The sequence below is a fragment of the Oryza sativa genome, chromosome 4 (genome assembly GCF_034140825.1).
Source record: "Oryza sativa Japonica Group chromosome 4, ASM3414082v1".
Lineage (NCBI taxonomy): Eukaryota > Viridiplantae > Streptophyta > Magnoliopsida > Poales > Poaceae > Oryza > Oryza sativa.
Window position 1 is genome coordinate 18,249,459 of NC_089038.1, and position 21,800 is coordinate 18,271,258.

Below are 21,800 nucleotides of genomic sequence, written 5' to 3' on the forward strand. Positions count from 1 at the left end.
CCCCAAATCGATCCCAAAATCTTGCCCAATGCAGGAGCCCAGCATTAGCTGCAATGGATGTTAAGCAAGCTGCAGCAGCTGTAGGATCGAACACAAGTAATCAAGCATACCAGAGAGGGGGTGAATGGTAGATTATTTCAACGCAAGTCAAATATCCAAATCTTGATAGATCAAAACACGCCACATCCTCAAAAACCAATGGAACACACGTCCGATGGTCTATCCTACCTATTAGGATCGGTCTGAACACAGGTCCTCTCGCGGTCGAACCGTCAGCCTAGGAATAAACTAGACAAACCAAGGAACAACTCCACCGGAGGGATTTGCAAACTGATAAACGGTTTAAGAGAAAATACCCTCAAAAGCCAGCTGTCTCAGAATTTCAGTAAATCTGAACAAACCCTAAAACTTAAGCAAAGTCGAATCTAACAAGAATCAATCAACGAAACTTTGCAGATTTGATCTATGAAGTATTATAAAGGTTTTGGATGGATTAACTTGAACAAAATTGCAGCAAAACAAAGACTCACAAGTTAATGCCAAAACCGAACAATAATGTAAAACTTAAGAAACCAGAAGAGATCGTCGATGCCTTGATGATTGAATATGTTCTTTATTACTCAAGTATTGTTCACAGGGTGCAGCCACAGCACGTTAGCACCCCTCACAAGTTTCTCACGAAACCCTATCTAATCTCTCAAACATGGTTTTACTCAAGGCATAGTCTCCCTCCCTATTTATACCGAATATCTCCTGCTCAAAGTAGGACAATATCAAAACTCATCCAACATGAATCCAATCCATATCCCAGTCGGGCTCTACCTTTGATCGATCTGCTACACGTCATCAGAACCGATCGACCTTGCCATCCAATCCATGGCGCATAAGCCTAGACTAAAACACGCACTAAACCAGCAACAAAAACTTAAACTAGGACTAAAACTCAACACTACAGACTCTGAAAAAGAATTATGCAAAGGCTAAACACTGTCTGGGATGGGAAGAAACTAATGACTACACTTGTTTTTTGGCTTTTCTGTAGACTCTAGGATTACGGCGAAAACAAAAACTAATTTAGTATAACCTGGAGCTCTAATACCACTTGATGTGGATGTAGGGTACCCGATCTTCCGAAATGTTGTGATAAACAGTCGATTTGGTGGAGTCGCGACACAAATTGATCCGGCTTCTGAATGAACACGCTCTTGAGCCCCGTAATCGCAGCACCACGTCTCCTCTGGTTATCAACCGTGTCGAAACCCGGTTGGCCTCGCTGAGAAGGCTAATCCCTAATTGCAAATCGAAGAACACACACCAGAACAAGAAAGAATACAACCAAATTGTATATGAATGATTAAGCTCACAAGTTGAGGTCTTACAAACCGAAGGATCGATGAAACTGTTCTTAACATATTAATGTAAGCAAAACCCAAACCCTAAAGGTGGAGGCTGCTACTAATATATAAAGTTTAGGGTCGTGCAAACCCTAATGGGCTCCAACACGATACGCGGCCGAAAGGCAAAAATACGGCGGCGCAGTACCGGAACAGATTCTGGACGTTAACTTGCTCGCTCGATTCCCGATGACTAGGAAAGAATTTGAATATGGGACTAGAACCATTGGAAAGGTTATTTTCTTAGCTTTCCATCTGCATAAAGAACGCCCCAATCCAAGCATGAATGCGACCTGGGCGCCCATTTTAGTGCATACTGGTCCTCGACTCCGAAACGTACTCGAAATCGACTTGGTTTGGGCCTCCATCTTGACTTCGAAACATGCACTTTTTGTTTTGGCAAAGACATGTCCTTATGGGTTTAACCGTTTGGCTTGACCTACAATCGAGATGGCTCTGATGTCAACTTGTCACGCCCAAAAATTCATAAGTAATTTTCAAACTAATTTGTGCATTAAATCCTCGTCCAGGAATCAACCGAGGTACACAAACTGACAACTTAATATACAGATTCATCATAATAACTAATGCGATAAATACTTACATAAGAGGTACTTAGTTATTACCACGGAGAAAACTACAGCAGAACATAAAATCTAGCAAAGTTTCAACACTACTCCCACAAGCAGCTCAACTGGGATTTAAGCCAAAGGTCTTCTCCTTCTGGATCCTCTTTCTTCAACCGAGGTTTGATTGATTATTGCAAGGTGAGTACATGGAATACTCCGCAAGCCACACGACAAGTATGCAAGTACATATGGATACCAAAGGATGGCATAATATAGGGTTCATTTGTGAAAGCAGCATTTAGCAAAGAGTTAAGTATTTGTAAAATAGTACAGCAATTAATTAAACATTATTAATCCAACGCTATACAACATACTCGTTGCATAGGCCCAACCAAACCACCTGTACTAACTCAGTTCAATATGTCAAATTATTAAGGTGAGAATAATCACGGTGAGCTGGTTGACCGCCCATAACCGCGGGCATGGATATTCGAATAGTTTTACTTTGATCAGAGGTGTACAACTTTACCCACAAGACACAGCCTCACAACACGTTACCAAGCGCCAACATGCCACCACGACATACAGGAAAGAGACTGTGACAGAACCTTTTGTATAACCCTTCCTAACCAATCATACACACCTCAGGTTTCACCCCCACTCCTCAAAAGGCAGCGGGCATCCCCCTCTTGTGCCTAGGTGAATCCGGAAGCAGCATAGACCGCAGCACGGAACATCCATACTCCATCACGTCCATCCTTGCCTTGGTACATTGGCTAGGTTAAGCTACACTCCAAGTTTAGCCTAGAGCCCATGCAGGTATGTGGTAAGTACAGGTATATCTTCCAGAGATTTCGAGAATCGGACGTTAATTGTTATGGTTGTGACTATCAAACCATGCACCCACAACCCACCATTTAAGCGTATTTAGTTTAATTAAATCAATACCATAACGGTACATCATGATATAATTAAGGACTGAATTAGAGTGAATCCCATAGTGTGCTAATGTTTCTAAGCATGGCTAAGCAATTATATCTAATATCTAGCTGAACAAATATGTAAGGCCCAAGCTAGTCAAATTATAACCCGTAGGAAAATAAAGTCATCTTATGCCTTAATATAGGGAAAAGGCTCACATCCCGATGACATTTGAAAATAAATGCACATTTGAATGAAATGGAGAATTTAAATATAGGTTCAATATACTCAAAGGATTGTGTTTAGGATCTGTGTGACTTGCTTTGCAAACAAGCGTCTTCAATTCGTCTTCAGGAACTTCTCCAATGGATGAACGAGCCTCCGAAACGACTGAAAACTAAACCTAGAACGCAAAACGAGGTAAAACACTAATAAAAACCAAATAAACAGTACAATGAAAGTTCATAAATAGGTAGATCTTGAGACTTGAACGACCTTATTCCAAGTTCATATGAATTAGTTATGAATTAATGAAGTTTTAATCAATTAAAACCTATAAAGAAAACAACTAAGTAATTTATGACATCATATTTAATTATTTTAGAAGTGATAAAGGAGGAATATGACGTCAGCCCTAGGAAGAGAGAAAAAGGGCTAGTGTCAGATGGGACCCACTCGTCATAGATACAAGCGGTAGACTGGGTCTACCATGAACCAAGTCCACAAAGATAGTTCACGGGTCCACGGGATGGATGGCTAGGATTGCTTTGACAGGCCTTTGACCACGATCTGACAGGTGAGATCAAATCCAATATAGCGTTTAGGATAGCGGCCACGTGGTGACACGTGTCGCTGGCGCAGATGCCATGTGGATAGAACGACAACGTGGCAATGCGGTGGCGGCTAACAGGGCGATGACGTGACAGCCACGCTGGATCGACGCCGGTGGCTCTGGACAGCGGTGGCGGTGGCGACGGCGAACAGCGGCACGACGACGGAAGCCTATAGAATGGGGAGGAAGAGGAGGACACGGCGATGCTTACCAACACTTACAGCGGCGGTGAGGTTCGGGATGATGACGACACCAGCGTTCCAGCGAACTCCGGCGGAGGAGAAGGGGTGGACGGGCTTCCCGGGGTCCTTGTGATGCCAAAGGACGAGACGACAAGGTCTGGCGACCATGGAGTCCACGGTGGGTGGTGGCTAGAGATCGAAACACGGCGGCGACCCACTGGTTCATGGCGACGAAAGCTTCCGGCGGGGTTTCGGCGCAAAGGAACCGGCGGCCAGGGTGGAGCTCGGCCTTGCGGAGCCGAGGGAGGCGAAGGCGCAAGCCCGCGTTGACCAGAGGGGCGGCGCGGCGTGGCTGGAGTTGGCGGCGATGGTGGAGAGAGAGGGCGAGCTGAGGGAGAGGCGACTAGGGCACGGCAGCATGGGAAAAGAGGGGAAAAACGAAGAGGAGACCTGGGTCATCCTTTATATAGGCGGAGGAGGAAGAGATCGATGCGCATTCGAGAGGAAACGGCGGCGGAAATTTAGAGTTTATCCCGAGTTCGTCGGGATAAGAACCGAGACGAAATTCGAGGGCACGGGACGGGAGGCCGGCTGAAGGAGGAAGACGGCACTGTGCCGGGTGGGCCCCTTGCGTCAGAGGGAATGGAGGAAGAAGCTAAAGCAGTCTTCGGCCGAGAGAGAGGGGCTGCGGGCCAAGGATGGGAGAGAGGAGAGGCGTGGGCCGAATTCGGCCCAAGACTAGGGAGAGGATTTCAATTAACTTTTATTTTAAATAATTGCTGAAATGATGTTTCATTTGTTAAAAATACTTCCAATGCTCAAATAATTCCGGGAAAAATCCGGAAAATACTTGGACACTCAAATTATTTAATAAAATTTTATCTAGCTCAATTTAATGTTAAAATTTTTCATAGATTTTATTCAAACACTTACTTTATTTATTAAATAATTTCTAAAAATTTCCTTTTTCACAACAATTTATAATTTAGCGATTTTTAGGGTGTGACAGTTGAAAAGCAGGTTGTGCCTTACTTTCTTCTGTTAACCTGTATAGCTTCTCCCCATAAAGAGATTCTCAACTTTTAGCAATACGAGAAGGAATCCATTGGTTAATGGTAACGTCCCGCCTTCCCCCAGGCCGGGCCCACTTACATCTGATAGCTTTTATAGGTCACAGACTGCCCTCACAGACCAACACATGTCTTTTCTGCACACTTTATCCTCACTTGTGCGCACCCGGGAAGAATTTCCCGGTCGGTCACCCATCCCAAATTGCTCCAGGTTAAGCGTGCACACTTTGTCCTCACTCGTGCGCACCCGGGAAGAATTTCCCGGTCGGTCACCCATCCCAAATTGCTCCAGGCCAAGCACGCTTAACCCTGGAGTTCTTTGGAAATCGGTTTCCTGAAAAGAAGTTGCAACTTGTTGATATGAGTATTCTAGTAATCCTATTAAGCCCTAGGCTGGGATGTTACATCCTCACCCCCTTAAGAGAGATCGACGCCCCCGTCGATCAACCCCAGGCCAGGAACGTCCCCTCTTGGCCACGTCCGTGTGTCCAGTGCCAGCGCATGTGCCATGCTGTGTGACCACTCCGGATCCACACCAGCCATGCGCAACTGCGACACACACGCCCGTGAAACCGCGAGAGACCATGCGCAACTGCGACACACACGCCCGTGAAACCGCGAGAGTCGGCTCTGATACCATTTTGTAACGTCCCGCCTTCCCCCAGGCCGGGCCCACTTACATCTGATAGCTTTCATAGGTTACAGACTGCCCTCACAGACCAACACATGTCTTTTCTGCACACTTTGTCCTCACTCATGCGCACCCGGGAAGAATTTCCCGGTCGGTCACCCATGCCAAATTGCTCCAGGCCAAGCACGCTTAACCCTGGAGTTCTTTGGAAATCGGCTTCCGGAAAAGAAGTTGCAACTATGAGTATTCTAGTAATCCTATTAAGCCCTAGGCTAGGATGTTACATTAACTCTAGCCGGATATATATTGAAAACGGGATGTAGTATATCTCATGCGTCCAAGGTCTGTTTTCCTACTCTCATCAAATCTTTTTCACCAATTGATTGCAACAGGATTGTTGTCTTCACACTGGACGATCTAGACCTCGACTCATAATAGCAAACTCAAACTTTGTGCAGATAATTTCGTTTTGATCTATGACTACCACTACTTGTGTTTGATGCACTTGAATTATTATATATTGTGAAACATGATTGTTTCACTTGTTCCTCACAATGCATGGTTACAGCCGCACACATTGGGAAGCCCGTCAACCACCACAACTGGGAAGAATTAACTCATAATCTAACACAGAGATAAAACAACACAACTCATAATCTAACACAGATAAAACAACACATTGTAACACTCAATAAAGCACAAGGGGTCTATGGATCATCTAGCGAATTCTGTGCTTAGAACGACATTGTTCTCAAGGTTATAAACCCCGCTTGTTCCACTTCCTGTGTACCATGATGATGTTGTGCTCCCCATCTCTGTGAGGATGAGGCCATCGAGCACTAGCGGCGGTTGTGGGCATTGTTGTACTTCATCTGCCAATGCTAGTCGTCGAAGCTGCTCCGCCACTTGCCTCATTGTTGGCCTTGATGAACTTGGATTAGCCAAGCATTGACTAGCTAGTGATGCTGCCTGACAGATAACTCCCATGTTGGCTTCATCTACTATGTCACTGTCCAGGAGCTCAACGAGTTTGCCACTTTCCATTGCCCCTTGAAATATTGGGATCAAGCTCGTCCGTTCTTTTGAAAGTGGCTTCTTACCCGTTAGGAGCTCAAGAAGAATGACCCCAAAGCTGTATACATCATTCTTGGCTGTGAGCTGGTACTCAAGTAGATAGTCTGGGTCGAGATATCCCGGTGTACCTTTTACAACAGCTTGGGTTTTCTCATCAATCGTTGAGCAACCAAAGTCAGACACCTTTGCAACCAATCCTTCAGCAAGAAGTATGTTGGCTGGCTTCACGTCGCCGTGGAGTATTGGGCGCGGCAGTGAGTGGAGATGTGCAAGTGCATTGGCGGATTCTGCAGCAATCCTTAAGCGGGTCGCCAGTGTGACGTGGAACTTCCTACTCCTTTGGAGGTCCAGTAGCTCTTGCAGTGTCTTGTTCTGCACGAACTCATAGATTAGCATGGGGGCCTCGAACTGCAGGCAGCAGCCGACTAGTTTGACGATATTTGGGTGGTTGACACGACAGAGTATGACCAGCTCCTGCACGAAGTCGGCTCTTCTGCTCTCATCAACCTCGTTGCACCTCTTTATCGCAACAGTGGTGCCGTCGAGGACAGCCTTGTAAACGGTCCCCTGCCCTCCTTTGCCAACAATGTTCTCCTTGGCGAAATTGTTTGTGGCTACCTCGATCTTCTCTCTGTCGTAGAGGGTGAACTCAGCGCTGCTCTCTACTTTCATCAGTTCTAGTAAGATCTGTCCTCCGTGTTGTTGAAAATACATGTCAGTCTGTCTCTGCAGAGCTTGTCTTTTGATACTTCGTTTGTGCTGGATCACTTCTCGTACAAGAAAAACAACGAGGCCAACGATAGCAAAACCGGAAATTCCTGCAGAAATGAATATTTGTAAAGGAGACTAAAGGTTGAATTGAAACAAGTGCTTCAGCACTGCATATACAGATACTGTTTATCTTAAGAAAAAACTTTCAAAATTAAACTGCATGCTTGTGTACTGTACATCCTAAATGCAAAGGCGGGGATGCAATCATCTTCCTATTCCAAATAAATAAGTTAATTACAGGTCGACATCATGTAACGGACTAACGGTTTAGAACTCTATGTAGTTACACTTTCAGTTCTTTTTCTGAAAAGTTCTGAGAGTGACGTATCGGTTGGGGTCCATGACTAATCAAACAGATTAAAATTAGTTTTTGTTTTCTTTTGTGGAGAATCCATATAAACTGGTGTGGAACATGTGGATGCTATGGCCTAACATAAGGAAAATCTTAGCTACTGATTTTTGGATAAGGAAAAAGAACTTGGAATGATAAGCGAGGATAATGGAGTACCAATAGCTACTTTTCCTCCAGTATGAAGGGTTTGATCTCTCTCGCATGTCCCATTGAATGCGTTGCCTTTGGGACGACTGCGAGGGCATAAGCACTCGAACCCGCCAGGAAGATTATGGCAAGTTCCAGGCACGGAACAAGGGTACTTCGGATCCGCACACTCGTCTATATCTGCATTAATCAAACATAGGTAAAAATAAACAGTGATTTGCTATCATATATACATGGGCAATATGATTTTCTTGTGGGAAATTGTGATGTTTTGTGTATTAATCATATATTAATAATATAATGAACCTCAGATTCTGTGACTCATACTAAACTAATCAAAAGATAAAGGCAAAAAAAAAATTCTGATGCATGTTTTCTCTCATAAGCTATGTTAAAAAGTGTAGGGAAATATAGTACATCTTAACTGTCTTGATATTACAACTAAACAAGTTAATTAGATAGATATATATTTTTAATTTATTCCAGGTGTCACCTTCTCGAGGCGAATCGGGTATATTTAAATATTTTTTAATCTAGCTAGTAAATTCCCGTAAAATTGTGATAAAGTATATTTCAAAATTTAATTAGTGTAGTACAAATTTTAAAGTGGTAAAATTGAACTTAAAATAAATATATAGTAATAAAATAATAAATTAAATTGAAAAATCATTCCAAATTACAGTAGATGAATGTTAATTACCTTGCATTGGCTAAACTTTTTAAATGCTTATGATAATCAACTGTTATATATTTCAATTCTGCTAGTAAATGAGTACCGTAAAAGCATTTAAAATCAAGAAATATCCACACCAATTCTCACTTGGCTATGTGATTCATTTGTTTATGTGTATATATTCACGTATACAATTCCTCTCTCACCCTTAAATGGATCAGTTTTCATACCTGTGCAACCGTGCTGCCCGTCCTGCAGGTAGGGGTTACCTTGGTACCCTTCGGAGCAGTTGCAGATGTAGCCTGGTCCGTTGGACGAGTTGAAGCACTTGCTGTTGTGGCTGACACATGCATAGGTGTCAACCTTTCTGCGGGCTTTATCACAAGTCTCGTTTCCGATAGCCCAATCCACCACCAACGGCACCCTGCCACCGTTGCTGCTGTTAAATTCCAGCGAGCTCACGTAGCTCGTCCGGAAGCTGAAGGCCTTCGACTCCATCAGCACCGCGTAGCTGCAGCGGCTGACGTTGTAGATCTCCGAGGTGTTGAAGCCCGTGTCGAACCTGACGCGGTAGTACTTCAGACCCCTGGGGATGGCTGTCTGGCAGCAGCCTATCCCGGAGCACGACCCGTTGGTGGCGAGGCTCGTCAGGTCGCCTCCCTGGCACATGGCGACGCACCCGCTCGTGTACTTGCCCATGTTGTCGTCGTCGGTGATGTACGCCAGCGTCTGGCACCCGACGACGGTGAACTTGTTGTCGGCGTCGGAGATCGTCAGCGGCGTGCCGGTGAAGTTGATCTGCCAGTCGTTGTAGTCCATGTCGCGGGAGCTGGTGTTGTAGCAAGCGGAGGAGATGGAGTTCGTCACCCGGGCCTGCCCGGTCGGCAGGGAGATGCTGAGAACCTCCACATTCCCGTGGAACGGCCTGTAGACGTGGTTGTCGTCGACGTCGCAGTTCAGGTAGAAGCCTGGAACGGCGCAGCCGTCGGACTCGCTGCCGTTCCAGACGCCGAACGGGTAGGGGATGTCTACGTCGCCGCACTTCCTTTGGCAGTTGCCGGGCGGCGGCGGCGGCGGCGGCGCTCGTGCTCCGGCGACGGCGGCATGGAGCCTCGCCGTAGCAGCCGCTACGCCCAGCCATATTGTTACGGCTGATAGTAGCGTGTGGAACTGGAACGCCATGGATTTCGATCGATCGGGGCTGAGATTTTTCTTGTGTTCTAGCTAGTGTGCGATGGATTGAGTGGTGTTTGCCGCTACGTACATTGGCGATTTGTGGCGTTAACCGGAGGAGGCCATGTGTATATGTGTGCACAAGTTTTTTCTCGGCACCCAACATAATTGCAACGAGACATGGAAAGCGAGTAAGCGACGACCAGGTTTAGCAATGAATATGGTTCGGGTCTTCGACGATCAGGTCTTTGCATTTCGTCGTCTTAATTCTGGTGGTTAGCTGCCTTGTAACATCAAGGGTAGACTGTTCTACGAGTCATTTGGGTCTTTGCAATCATGCTTGTTCAAAAGATTGGTAGCGAAACTGTTTTCCTACTGCTTTTTTGATCTTCACCTAACCTAATAAACAGGGGATATCTGGTAGTGTTATACTAGTCGAGTTAATTAATTGTTGGGTGGTCCTATCGTCCTCATATGTATCAACACGAAACAGAACAAATAGGTGAACAGATAGCTAGGTTTCTCTTCTTTTTTCTCCCCGTCTCAATGATGAAAAAGACGAAGTCAAATTTTCGCTTGATAAAATACGCAATGGGTAGGAAACTATACCTTCAATGATAGATACACATCTTTATATGCTATAGTTCGAAGCAGAAACTCCTCGGTTGCAAATATTATGTGTTATGTTTCACAGAATATTTTTTTTTAGAAAGCTCTAGTAGGGCATAACCTGACTAACTTACATAATTTGTGTGGTTCAATTGTGCATATTCATTTGACAGAGGAGAATGATATTTTAGATGGAATCTTCATAAAAATGGTCAATTCTCGATTCGTTCTATGTACTTAGCTTTAATTAATAATGGCTACATTGAGAAGAATGAGTTTATTTAGAAAATTAGGATGCCTCTTAAGATTAAGATTTTTATATAACACCTGTTAAAAGGGGTTGTGTTAATAAAGGATAACTTGGCTAGGAGGAATTGGCATGATAGTTTAAAATATTGCTTCTGCATGAAAAATAAAACTATCCATCATTTATTTATGGAGTGTCATTAAGCAAAATTTCTTTGGAGAGCACTATAGTTTTCTTCTGGTTTAAATATTCCACTTAGTATATCTTATTTTTTTAGAATAGGCTTATGGGGATTGATAAAAAAAACCAGTAAACTTATTTTTTAGGAACATCCAATATATGTTGGGCTGTATAGTTCAGTAGAAATAATTTGGTTTTGATAAATCACCATCTATATTTTATATGCAGGTTCTTTTTAGGAAACACATTGGCTCCAGTCCTAGGCTCAACTGCAAAAGTGTAATGTAGATAACAAGCTAATAAAAGCTGCAGGTTGTAATCTTGAGTCAATGGTTATGCATCTTTTTGCCAACTTCGGATGAAAATTCACAAATAAAATTCAATAATCTTGTGGTCTTTTCTTGTGTTGACTTTTAGTAGTTTTCGTGTGCTCCTGTTCTATTACGCTTGTGTTTTTATGGTTTGTTGTGTTGCGTTTTGTGTTTGGTCGAATTGGCGTAATAATTGGCTGTAACTCTTTAAGTAAAGGCTAGGATTCTATTCCATTATCTAAAGAAAATATGCAATGTGGGACCAAATTGGTCTACTAGAGCCTGAACCACCTAATTAGTCACTACTACATGCTAGATTTTGCTAGACGCCGCCCCCTTTTGTTTCCACCTAATTAGTCACTACTGCATGCTAAATTTAACTTTCTCGCATTTATGCGGCGAAGTATAATCTATCTTTAATTATATGACATAGTTCTATTAGCTATATGTTTAATAGAAAATCTTAAATTAATTTATCCTAAAATCCACAAAGACATAGATAGCATAAAAGCAATTACTTCCTCCATTTCACAATGTAAGACTTTCTAGCATCGCCCACATTCATATAGATATTAATGAATCTAGATTCATATGTGTGTCTAGATTCATTAACATCTGTATTAATGTGGACGATGCTAGAAAGTCTTATATATGAGTCTAGATTCATTAACATTTATCTGAATGTGGATGATGCTAGAAAGTCTTATATTGTGAAACGGAGGTAGTATTACTTAAAGTATAGAAATACCCATAGTACAAAATATATATAGTTTCATAGAAACCAACTTCATTGTAATAACACAATATTTTCTTATAAATTCAAAATTGCATGCTTTCACGCAATTTTAGTTAACAAATTTTTAGGCAAAATTGGCTACAGGACATTTAAAAAAGTGTAGTAAGCTAAGAGACACTGCAAGAACGCATATCTACCGGAGGACACCGTAAAAAACCGGTAATTAGCTGCTGGACACTCGCGATATTATTTTATTATTTCCGGAGAAAATAGAGGGAGAAATATCCATTAAAGATAAGTTTGCCCCTACGGCTTCCTCACCAACTCCCTTCCTCATCGGCTCCCCCAGTCTGCTCCTCGCCGTCTCCAGCCCCGGCTGCATCCATGGCCTCGTGGGCCTCTCCCACGCCACCGCCAATGCTTGGCCGCTCGTCGTGGTCTCCACTCTCTAGCTCTTGCTCCCAGCCGGACGCCGTGAACGCTTGACAGAGAGGACACGAACGACCGGAGGATCGCCACGAAGGCCTAGGGCCCAAAACTGCTGGACGCGATGGACAACTTGTGGATCACCGGTGTGGCCCCAGCGAGCGACGCGAACCTGTCGTCCGAGAGGTGCCGGAGGCCACGGAGCTTGAGCCTGGCGAGCCGCTCGGACAGCAATGCGATGGCCACTTGGCATGCCGCGTCGTCGGAGAGGCTGTCTGTCCCGGAGCCCCGACGCAGCTGAGCGTGAGCTTGGTGACTGCCGTGAACCGCGCAAAGATCCTCTGCGCGGTGTAGCCGAGCACGGCACGAGCATTGAGCGAGAGTCGGTGGCGCATGGAGGCGTCCGCCTCCTTCCACTGCGTGTAGGTGAGCGACGTGTTGCATTCGGTCGGGGTGAGCAACACGAACATCCGGGGCAGGTCCTGCGTGTTGTCGCACTCCGGCGGTGGCGCCACGAGAGCCGCGATGGGTGGGGTCATGGGGAGGTACAGGCCATTGTGGAAGAAGACATGAAGAAGAAAGGAAGGAGTAGAATAGGAGAGAAAAAGTAAAAAAAGATCCCTGACTGGTGTGTCCCACAGGGGAGTGAAACTTGACTGGATTGAAGGGTAAAACCGTAATTCCACAGCTGTTTATCTCTCTATTTTCTTCTGAAATAATAAAATAATACCGCGAGTGTCCAGCAGCTAATTACCAGTTTTTTTTTGTTCTCCAGCAAATACATATTTTTCCGGTATCCCCTGGCTAATTACACTTTTTTTATGTCCCGTAGCAAATTTTACCAAATTTTTATGTTGCAAGGGTAACAAGCTAGAAGAAAATCATAACCAACATTCATAGAAATCTCAAATAAATTTGAATAGAGTATAAATGATATTTCAATAAAAAAACCAACTGCACATAAACACATTAAACAAATGCCCGCACATATGCGTGGGCTATCTTCCTAGTTTCACAAAAGTCATATATATAAATCACGAGGCTGTTAAGACGCAAATGTCGACGGATCGGACATTATTCGGACTAGCTAGCGGATCTCTGATACATGAGGACAGACAGCTGCGTATAAATCGCTTAACTGCTAGGAGGTAGAGGCAGTGCGATATAGACAACCGGCAGCCTCATCGTCTCCCCATCCACCGCCTTGCCCATCAGCTTTTCGAAGTCTTCCGCAAAGTCGTCGTCGGCGCTGCCCTCCACCCTCTTGCTCCGCAGGAGGAACGAGTCGTCGCGCTGCAAGTTGGTCGGCGCGCTCGCCTGCGCTCGCGACGTCGCGACGATGTACCGCCTGGACCGCGGCTGCACGACGCCCCTGTCCGGCACCGCGCGGTACTTGGACTCGTCCACCTGCACGGCGAACGCCACGCGATCGGCGGACCTGTTCGTCAGCTGCAGCACGCAGGATACATCCCTGTCCTTCTCAAATGGGAAGCGCACCTCCAGAGGGTCGATCACAAGGCGCTCCGATTTACACCCAGCTGAGCTCTGTCACAACGATCAGAGGGATCATACTATATACTCAAGAAGAAACCTAGCTTGCCATACATACTAGTCCCTGTGTCTAGGCTTAATTTGGTATTCAGTCACTTGTCACTTCGTAGTTTATACAGTCGCTACAGGGGAAACGTTTTTTTTCCCGGTTTACAACCACATTTACTACCGGTGGTAGCAACCGAGATGAGCAAATTGGGATTAAAGATGTCGATCTTTAGTACCGGTTAAAACTAAAAATGCATATAGCAAGAGAAAAAAAATATGTGGGATGTAGGATTCAAACTCAAGATCTCTCACCTTATCTCTCACGCGTATAACCATCTCACCAACTATATTTACACATCTGACTTGAATAGAGACGTTTTCCTTTTGACCTAACTCTGGAGGCATTTTTAGTACCGGTTAGTAACATCAACCGAGACTAAAGTTGTTTATAGGGAATTGGACTTTTAGAACCGGTAGTAAAGCAACTTTAATACCGGTTTTTAATCTACGAAAGATCGGTTCTCTATTAGTGAGTTAGCAAAACTGAGTAACAAAATGTGGAACCTTGCCAGAATCTCTCTTAGGCCTTTTTCAGTTAATCCTAAGTGCATGTACAACGGTTTTTATTAGTGGTCTCTCTCTATTGCCATGCAAGTAATTTGATGACATGGAAGAAAGAGAAAGGAGTATGGTTGTTATGCATGACAACGGCTCAGAGTCGACTCTTAGCATTTATTAGAGTAAATTTTGTTGCATGATAGTGAAAGAAAGGAAAGAAGAGAAAAAAAAAGTATTTGGATACATTAATGATTAAAAACCATATTATCTCTAACTGTTGTACATGCCCTAATAAGGGAGGAGTTGGAGTGGATTGAGGGGATATGATTAAATTCACACCTTAGGCCCTGTTTTTTTTCAGATTGGGATTATTATAATCCAGATTATTTGGAGTAAGCTGAAAGAAACAGACAACTTATTGCTATAGCTTATTATAATCTGGAGCCCAGCTTATTATAATCTGGAGCCCAGCTTATTATAATCTGATAAGCTCATTTAGGTGAGCTTTTTCTAGATTATTGGGTGCAAAATTACCCACCATGCCACCCCACTCCCTCTTTAGACTTGCAAACCCAATAATCTAGGCTCTAATAATCTAGGAAAGAAATAACTAATCGCTTATTATACTACAGATTATAACAATCTAGCTTATAGTAATCTGACTCAATAATCTAAATTATAATAATCCCAAACTGAAAGAAACAGGGCCTTAATAGATATGGAATTATTCCCCTCTAAATCTTTCTCAATCCTCTTGCGGTGTGGGTGAGATTAACCAAATAAGTCCTTACTTAAATATTTAGCTACCAATCAACAAATGTATCCTAGCATTGTTTTAATTTCTTCCTTAGTAAATGTCAAGTTCATTATATACGCTGAGTCCGCATAATTTGACAAATTAAATTTAAGTCATAAGCTGAAGAAAGGAGGAAAATACGCAATTTTCTGGTGAATTAGACATAACCGCGATGTCGTGATGGCGAATGTCACGTTACCTGGCCTATAAGTGCCTTCCTCACATTTTCTAACTCGTTCAGTTTATCAATAATCTCCCTCAGAGTAGGCCTTTTCTTTCGGTCGGGTTCTACACACCTTACAGCTATTTCGATGCATGTCTTGACTTCTAGGCTATCTGCCTCATGTGATGATGTATGACTCGAAATTTCCTGCATCCTCTTTTTCCATTTCTCTTGTACCTTGCAAATCCAAAGTGAATAATAAAGCAGAAAGTAGAAAGTGAATGATAAAAAGTTTGAGAAAAAAAAAACAATTCTTACAGTATCAATAAATTGTTGGGGAGACATTTCAGCACTTGTAGAACGGCCCGATTGTCCTGCCATTATCTCTATGATTATAACACCCAAACTGAATACATCAAACTTCATTGAGATATGGCGTCTCTCAATGTATTCTGGCGGCATGTACCCACTGCATGTTGTTAATGATTAGAAAAGGGTATAGAAATCAATGGAACTTTCACAATGAATCAACTTGCATAACTTACACTGTTCCAATAAAAGTTCTTGTCGTAAAAGTTTGTGTTGAACCAAAGAGTCTTGACAAACCGAAATCAGCAATTTTTGGCATTTTGTTCTCATCCAGTAATATATTAGCAGGTTTCAAGTCCAAATGAACAATTTGATCTTCTGGACGACCATTGTGAAGGTAATCTAAACCCTCACAAATCCCCTTGATTATTTTGTAACGTGTGTGCCAATCAAGTCCACATGTTTCATCTGTATAATTATAAACAAAAATAATAGTACCATATGATATATGTAAATGCAAGGCACTACTATTTCTTACCTACAAAATAGTACATGTATAGTCCATGTAGATTGAGAAGTATGCATGTCATACCAGAAAGATACTTGTCAAGGCTTCCACGGTGCAAATATTCGAAGCAAAGTGCTCTTTCTTCCATTCTAGAAAAATGGTAATCTCCATCCACCTTGATATGTTTGTGTCGTATTTCATAGCAGTATCCAACTAACCCTATAATATTCTTATGCTGGACCCTCATAAGGTTATTAAATTCTTTCTTAAATTGCACATCGTCCAGTCCTACCATTTGATGTAGCTTCTTGATAGCAATCTCTGTGTTATTTTCCAGTACTCCCTGTTTGATGAAGTGGCTTTAATTTGTTTCATATATGGCATCAGGGTTCTGGTGGCCCAGTATTAATGGTAGTATATATTGTATTACTTACAAAAAAATAGAAATACAAGTATGAACCATACCTTGTAAACAACTCCATACCCACCACTGCCAACTTTGTGCTCCTCAGAGAAACCATTTGTAATTTCTTCTAACTTTTTGTATGTAAGGTCCACGGGCATCACTCTTGCATGCTCTAACGTGTTCTCCTTGTCATCCATTTATCTCCTACTGTCCTTCTATAAAGTGTGTAAGCATAACTATTGCAAAGCAATATTCTCATAACTACATGTTGGGGATAATCTGATACTCTCTCTGTTTTAAAATATTTGACACCGTTGACTTTTTAGCACATATTTAACCGTTTGTCTTATTAAAAAAATTGTGAAATATGTAAAACTATATGTGTATATAAATGTATATTTAACAATGAATCAAATGATACAAAAAAAATAAATAATTACTTAATTTTTTTGAATAAGACGAATGGTCAAACACGTTCTAAAAAGTCAACAGTGTCAAACATTTTAAAACAGAGGAAGTATATAGTTAAACAATTGATAACACACGGTTGCACTCTCAATCTCATAGGGTACTTGTATGCATATTTGTTTTTGAAACGCACATCAATGAAGGCCGGACGATGGAGCTATTGTACCCATGATGCCATGACTAGGAGAAATGAGAAAAACAAAAAAAAAAGTGTGGATGCGGATTTCTCGCATGATCAATCTGAAAAAATAGGGGAAACCATGCAAAAGAAATGGCGAGGCTATCTAGAAGATAAAGCTAGAAGATCAGCTTGATTAGCATGCATGGAAGAGGGGAAAAAATGCAGTTCTCGCGATTGACTAACCTGCTGAGACCTGAGAGGACCAGAAGAAGGGCAAGTTGTCTCGTACAGAACACAAAACTTGCACTTGGGTGCTCTAGATATGGATGCAACTCCGGCTATCTATAGCTTGCCGCTGGGCCTGTGACACACGCAACAGCTAGTGCTATACTCCCACCGTTAAAAAAAGAAAAAGAAAAGAAAAACTCACATTTTCGAAGTCTTCCGCGCGCAAAGTCGTCGTCCGCGGCGCAACCGACATCGCCCACCACGGCACCGGGCACCACCCTCTTGCTCCGCAGGAGGGACGAGTCGTCGCGCTGCAAGTTGGCCGGCGCGCTCGCCTGCGCTTGCGACGTCGCGACCATATACCGCCTGGACCACTGCTGCATGACGCCCCTGTCCGGCCCCGTGCGGTACTTTGGTGTGTTCGGATGCCTTTTTTTTTTCCAACCACTCTCTCTTATTTTCAGCTTTTCAAACTGCTAAACGATATATATTTTTTTAAAAGTTTCTAAACGAAAGTTAGTTAAAAAATTAAATTAATATATTTCTTTTTAAAAAATAGCTAATACTTAATTAATCACACGCTAATAAACTGTTCCGCTTTATACCTGCAAGGCGAATGCCACGCTATCGGCGGACCTGTTTTACGCTATGGTTCTTAAAAGAAAAAAGGTTTTACGTTACAATGGAAAATTTTTCTTCGATGGCTGTGTTGAGTTTGTGTGCCAAGTATATGGACACCTATTTAAAGTATTGATCGTAGACTAATAATATAACAAATTACAGATTTCGCTGTAAACTGCGAGACGAATTTATTAAGCCTAATTAATCCATCATTAGCAAATATTTATTGTAGAAACACATTGTTAAATCATGGCGTAATTAGGCTCAAAAGATTCGTCTTGTGATTTATATGCAAACTGTGTAATTGGTTTTTTTCATCTACATTTAATGTTCCATGCATGTGTCTAACATTTGATGTAACGGAAAAGTTGTAAGTTTGAAGAAAAAATTTTGAATCTAAGGATATGTTTAGTTCACGCCAAAGGCCGAGTTTAGTTCCAAAATTTTTCTTCAAATTTCCAAATTTTCCATCACATCAAATCTTTTCTGCATAAATAAACTTTAAATTTTTCCATCACATCGTTCCAATTTCAACCAAACTTCCAATTTTGGCGTGAACTAAACACACCCAAAATTGAAAGTTTGATTAAAATTGAAACGATGTGACGGAAAAGTTAAAAGTTTGCGTGTGGCCTGGTTTAGTTTCCAACTTTTTTTTCAAACTTCCAATTTTTCTATCACATCAAAACTTTCCTACACACATAAACTTCTAACTTTTCCGTCACATCATTCCAATTTCAATCAAACTTCCAATTTTGATGTGAACTAAGGGTTTGTTTGGCACATCTTCAGCTTCAGCTCCACCCCTCCTGGAGCTGGAGCTCAGCCAAACAGTTTCAGCTCTATTAAAACTAAGGGTCTGTTTGGGTGGAGCTCTCTCATAAAATATATTAGAGTTATGGAGCTGGGTTTAGGCAACTCCATAACTCCACTCCAGACCTAACTCCTGGAGTAATATTTAGGAGTTGGAGCTGTATCAAACAGCCCTTAAATAAATCCTATGTAGAAAAGTTTTGACATGGTGAAAAAGTTAAAAGTTTAAGGAAAAAGTTTAGAGCAGTAACTAAACCAGGCCTAAACACGGCGGATGTCGATGGCGAGGCAAGGAAGTCCGCGTCGCCGCCTCGCCGGTCCGCGAATCATCCTCGTACGTGACAGCATGGGCGCGGCGTGTTGGCCACTTGGCCTTGTCAAGGTGACCACGCGGCTTCGCGGCTCACTGCCGCCAAGACACCAGGAAAACGTTCACATGTAATGTGCCCCCACATTGCTACTGGTACTCAGTGAGGAAGCTTCCGCGAAGCCGCGCGGGTCGTGTTAAAGATTCGAAGTCAAGTCGAGGCCTACAAATATTAATTTCCTGCTCCCTCCGTACAAAAAAAGTCACGGTCTACGGTACGTACCTTTCGATCGACCGTCCGCTTGACGGCGAACATGCTGTCCGCGAGAGCGATTTTCCCTTCTTTTTCTTCTTGTTTTTTTTTCATTTTTATTATTTTCCTTTAGAACAAATTACAGTACAACACGGATGTTTGCACATTCACAAAACTTAATTCTAGCCTGGTACCGTCGTGCTTGACCGGAAAAACTAAATCTTGCGTTGCCACGCGCTGGTTTGTGTTGAGGGCCTGATACGAAGCAAACGTTTCTTTAAGTGTTTTTTTTTATATTAAGCAGTTTACAATAAATGAAAGCTATTTAAACATTTTTTTCACAGTTAATTTTTAATTAATTTGAGTTTTATTTAAACTCTACAATTATTTTTAAATACTTGTAAAATTTGAGAAAAAATTTATAAGACGTTTTTCAACAAAAAGTTTCTAAATTTGAAAAAAAATTATTTTTTTACTTAAAATATTGAAAATTTAACTCGAATTTTTAAAACTGTCAACTCAAAATTTAAAATTTTTAATTCAACTGTCGAAACAATCAAAATTCAGAACTTTCGACTTTAATATTTTAAAACTTTCAGTTGGACTCTTAGTTATTTACATTATTTTTGTTATTATAATAAGTTACTTCCTCCATTTCACGGTATAAGATTTTCTAGCATTGCCCACATTCATTTAGATGTTAATGAATCTAGACATATATATGTGTTTATATTTATTAAAATTTATATGTACGTGGACAATGCTAGAAAGTCTTGCATTGTGAAACGGAGAGAGTACATGCTAAACGCGGGCTTAGTAATACGCTTGGGCGAGATATGCTACCTAGGCTGACTGGCTGAGTTCGGGAGGAGAAGATTAGAGCGAGATTAATTAAATATTAGCTTAAAAGACTTGAAAAATTTCCAGTCAAAAGAAAACATGAAAAATGGATTAACACGACTTTTTAAAGCAACTCTACCATAGAAAATTTTAGGAAAACATACTCCCTCCGTCCCAAAATATAACAACTTTTAGCCCTCAGGATTTATCCCAAAATATAACAACTTCTCCATTAACATTGTCTTCCGAACCAATCACAACCCTCCACCATTCACTTTTGCCACCTACCTCCACTACTCATCCAATCACAACCCTGCACCATTCACTTCTACCTACTTTTTTAATACCTGTGTCAAACTCTAAAACTTCTTATATTCTGGTGCGGAGGGCGAATACCGTTTATCATTTTACAAAATGTGGGCGCAGAAAAAGATAGATGTGAGTTGAGAAAAAAGGGTGAAGAACACAACCTTAGAGCAGGTACAGTAGTGGCTATAAACAAATGTTGAGAGGATAAAATAGGGGAGAAGAGTAGCGGGCTACAAATTTATACTCATCTATAGTATAGACTCTAAGATACAATGTGTATATGGTAGGTAGGATTATATATTTATAATGGTAATTATTGTATAAATTACATATTAAATTGACTATAGATGATTTAGAGTTAGCAGTCGCTATACTTTCAAACTTGCTCTTACGGTGCTGACGCACATGCGTTAATTGATTATTACTCCCGTCTCGTTCCATGCCTTTTGGTCAACTAATTAATCTAGTAATTATTACCCCCGTCTCTCATTCGATGCTCCCCTCCCTCGTACATTACAACTGGCCGTGGCTACTGCGCGAACGATCGCTGGCGCCGGAGGCCAACGATCAGAAATCACGCCCGCACGCGGTTTCCTCACGTAAAAAAAAAAAAGGCAACGACGTTAGGCGATTAGTCGTGGGTTCTTCGTAAATTTAAAATCAATTTGAAAATAAGTGTGAAAAAAGAGAATGAAAAATATATTACACTAAAAACTATTTATTTACATAGACTTTATATATATATATATACATATACATTGCTAACTTTGTACATATAAACTATGTGTATATAAATATTTTATATAAAATATAATTAAATTTGAATTCAAATTTAAATCGAGTATATAAACTTTTATCGTATAAACTTTATGTGTATAAACTTTAACAGTACAAACTTTAGATATGTAAACTTAAAATATATAAACTTACTAAAATAGAAAATTAATGTGGTGCCAAAATATAAGAAAGCGATGTGGGAACTGGAAAGAGAGGCCCACCAACCGATTGCTTAAAATATATTTAAATTTGAATTCGAGTTTAAATCCAGTATATAAACTTTCATCGTATAAACTCTATGTGTATAAAGTTTAACCGTACAAACTTTAAATGTGTAAACTTAAAATATATAAACTTACTGAAATAGGAAAGTAATACAGTAAAAAAAAAAGCAACGTAGGAACTAGTGGAAACTGGGAAGAGAGGCCCACCAACCAATCGCTATCCACTTCCTCACGCAAGCGATCGCTCGTTACGATTCTCGGT

General features: G+C 41.7%; 2 protein-coding genes across 5 annotated transcripts; both read right to left on the minus strand.

Moving 5' to 3' along the window:
• Positions 1–6,099: 6,099 nt before the first annotated feature.
• Positions 6,100–9,947, minus strand: LOC4335587 (wall-associated receptor kinase 2). Its single transcript, XM_015781135.3, has 3 exons — positions 8,847–9,947; positions 7,953–8,123; positions 6,100–7,491 (listed from the first exon to the last, which is right to left on the minus strand). The coding sequence occupies exons 1-3, from the start codon at positions 9,796–9,798 to the stop codon at positions 6,314–6,316; spliced, it is 2,301 nt and encodes a 766-aa protein (XP_015636621.1). The 5' UTR covers positions 9,799–9,947; the 3' UTR covers positions 6,100–6,313.
• A 3,235-nt stretch (positions 9,948–13,182) lies between these two features.
• Positions 13,183–17,479, minus strand: LOC4335588 (cysteine-rich receptor-like protein kinase 44). Of its 4 annotated transcripts, none has more exons than XM_026025237.2 (7): positions 17,410–17,479; positions 16,637–16,784; positions 16,202–16,514; positions 15,900–16,131; positions 15,673–15,823; positions 15,391–15,591; positions 13,183–13,843 (listed from the first exon to the last, which is right to left on the minus strand). In XM_026025237.2, exons 2-7 carry the CDS (start codon positions 16,772–16,774, stop codon positions 13,433–13,435), a joined length of 1,446 nt encoding a protein of 481 aa, XP_025881022.1. In that variant the 5' UTR covers positions 16,775–16,784; positions 17,410–17,479; the 3' UTR covers positions 13,183–13,432. The 4 variants fall into 4 exon arrangements, with proteins under 4 accessions (XP_025881022.1, XP_015636625.1, XP_025881020.1 ...); XM_015781139.3 differs by having other exon boundaries at positions 16,256–16,514; positions 16,637–16,792; XM_026025235.2 differs by having other exon boundaries at positions 16,637–16,792.
• Between the last annotated feature and the right edge of the window lie 4,321 nt (positions 17,480–21,800).

Bases quoted from the DNA above. Each gene is read 5' to 3' on its own strand.
- LOC4335587 (XM_015781135.3), bottom strand. From the start codon at position 9,798: ATGGCGTTCCAGTTCCACACGCTACTATCAGCCGTAACAATATGGCTG. The intron at 8,124-8,846 runs GTATGAAAACTG...TGATTAATGCAG, and splicing joins CGGGCAGCACGGTTGCACAG to ATATAGACGAGTGTGCGGAT. The intron at 7,492-7,952 runs GTACTCCATTAT...TCATTTCTGCAG, and splicing joins TGGAGGAAAAGTAGCTATTG to GAATTTCCGGTTTTGCTATC.
- LOC4335588 (XM_026025237.2), bottom strand. From the start codon at position 16,774: ATGGATGACAAGGAGAACACGTTAGAGCATGCAAGAGTGATGCCCGTG. The intron at 16,515-16,636 runs GTATGGTTCATA...TTCATCAAACAG, and splicing joins GGTATGGAGTTGTTTACAAG to GGAGTACTGGAAAATAACAC. The intron at 13,844-15,390 runs GTAACGTGACAT...TCGTTGTGACAG, and splicing joins GGAAGGCACTTATAGGCCAG to AGCTCAGCTGGGTGTAAATC.